The sequence below is a fragment of the Bidens hawaiensis genome, unplaced genomic scaffold, assembly GCF_021521415.1.
Source record: "Bidens hawaiensis isolate Kalapana, Puna unplaced genomic scaffold, B.hawaiensis_p1.1 tig00038627_1, whole genome shotgun sequence".
Taxonomy (NCBI): Eukaryota; Viridiplantae; Streptophyta; class Magnoliopsida; order Asterales; family Asteraceae; genus Bidens; species Bidens hawaiensis.
This window is the reverse complement of record NW_027496793.1, coordinates 81834-83021: the sequence shown is the minus strand read 5'-3', so window position 1 is coordinate 83021 and position 1188 is coordinate 81834. Positions and strand designations below refer to the sequence as shown.

Here is a 1188-nt window from a genome sequence, read left to right as displayed (position 1 = left end):
CAATTTTTTTTATCCTTCATTTACTTTTCCTTCTCTTTTTTAAATGAAACTCTGGAACTGTAATTATTGTATTAAGATGCGTTTGTTTTTAAAATGCACCCCTTTATGACATTATGGAATTCAGAGACATGCTATTTTAAAAAATTCAACAAATTATAAAAAAAAAGCAGACTGCCGACCAGATTCAACAAATTTTACAACTAGCTTTTACGGAGTATATATTTATTTCGTTACAATATTTTGAATTCTTTAAATGTTCAAGTTTCAGGATTTAGCATCTCCATCATGATGAACAATTCATAGAAAAAAATTTAATAAAATAACTCATTTATTTACAAAGCAATAATAAAATATTATAACTCGGCACATCCTAAGATCGAATTACAATGAATTAAGTCGAATGGAGTCGATACTCTTCATTTTGGATACTATAAATCCGGTCTTGCAATTCGTACAATTGTTCCTTCACATTCTGAGCTTCAAAAGGTGAAAGCTCGTCTATCGACACTTCCCACACGTTGTCAGCCCTACTAGCTCTCATTTCGTTCAAAGAACTAGCGCGTTGCACCTCAAGTTCAATGTCTTCATACACCTCTTCAAGTTGTTGGGCAAGATGTTCGAAACGAACCCTGCGATGGGACTCGAGAATACCTTTTGGCAATGTGGTTTGTTGGGAAAACTGAGTTTTCACAATCTCGTTATTAGGGTGAACGAAAGAGTGGTTTTTACCGGATAGAGTGGTTATGAGTATTGCTATGTCAATACCAGTTAGGATGCAAAGTTCACAAGCTCTCTTATAGACCTCGTCACGACATTTTGAGAATGTCACACTGCGATTCTTGCCGTCGATGAATTTCATCCTCAACTTTTGGCGACCTCTTGTTTTGCTTGTGTTCTCTATAGCTATTGGTATGGAAGAAACAAGTGTTTGGGAATATGATCTCTTAGTTTTGTTATCATGTATATTTATAGGATTTCTGTACACTCACTTTTGAGGTATAATTACTATAATAAATTAATGCATTTAATTTATTATTTTTTTTTCAGATAGCTAATTCTTTGTAGTTTGTAAATTAATAATTCTGATTTGAAAATGTTACTAAAAACAAATATAATATAAAAAATAGCGTTTAGCCTAATGGTAACTAGGTGTTGAAATGATATATCCGCTCTTAAATGGGGAGAGTT

General features: G+C 32.8%; 1 protein-coding gene across 1 annotated transcript; it reads right to left on the bottom strand.

Annotated features, from left to right (window-relative positions):
- Positions 1-391: 391 nt before the first annotated feature.
- On the bottom strand, positions 392-859 carry LOC143590535 (agamous-like MADS-box protein AGL62). Its single transcript, XM_077070988.1, has one exon. It carries the CDS (start codon positions 857-859, stop codon positions 392-394), a length of 468 nt encoding a protein of 155 aa, XP_076927103.1.
- Positions 860-1188: the final 329 nt, after the last annotated feature.

Bases quoted from the DNA above. Each gene is read 5' to 3' on its own strand.
- LOC143590535 (XM_077070988.1), bottom strand. From the start codon at position 859: ATGAAATTCATCGACGGCAAGAATCGCAGTGTGACATTCTCAAAATGT.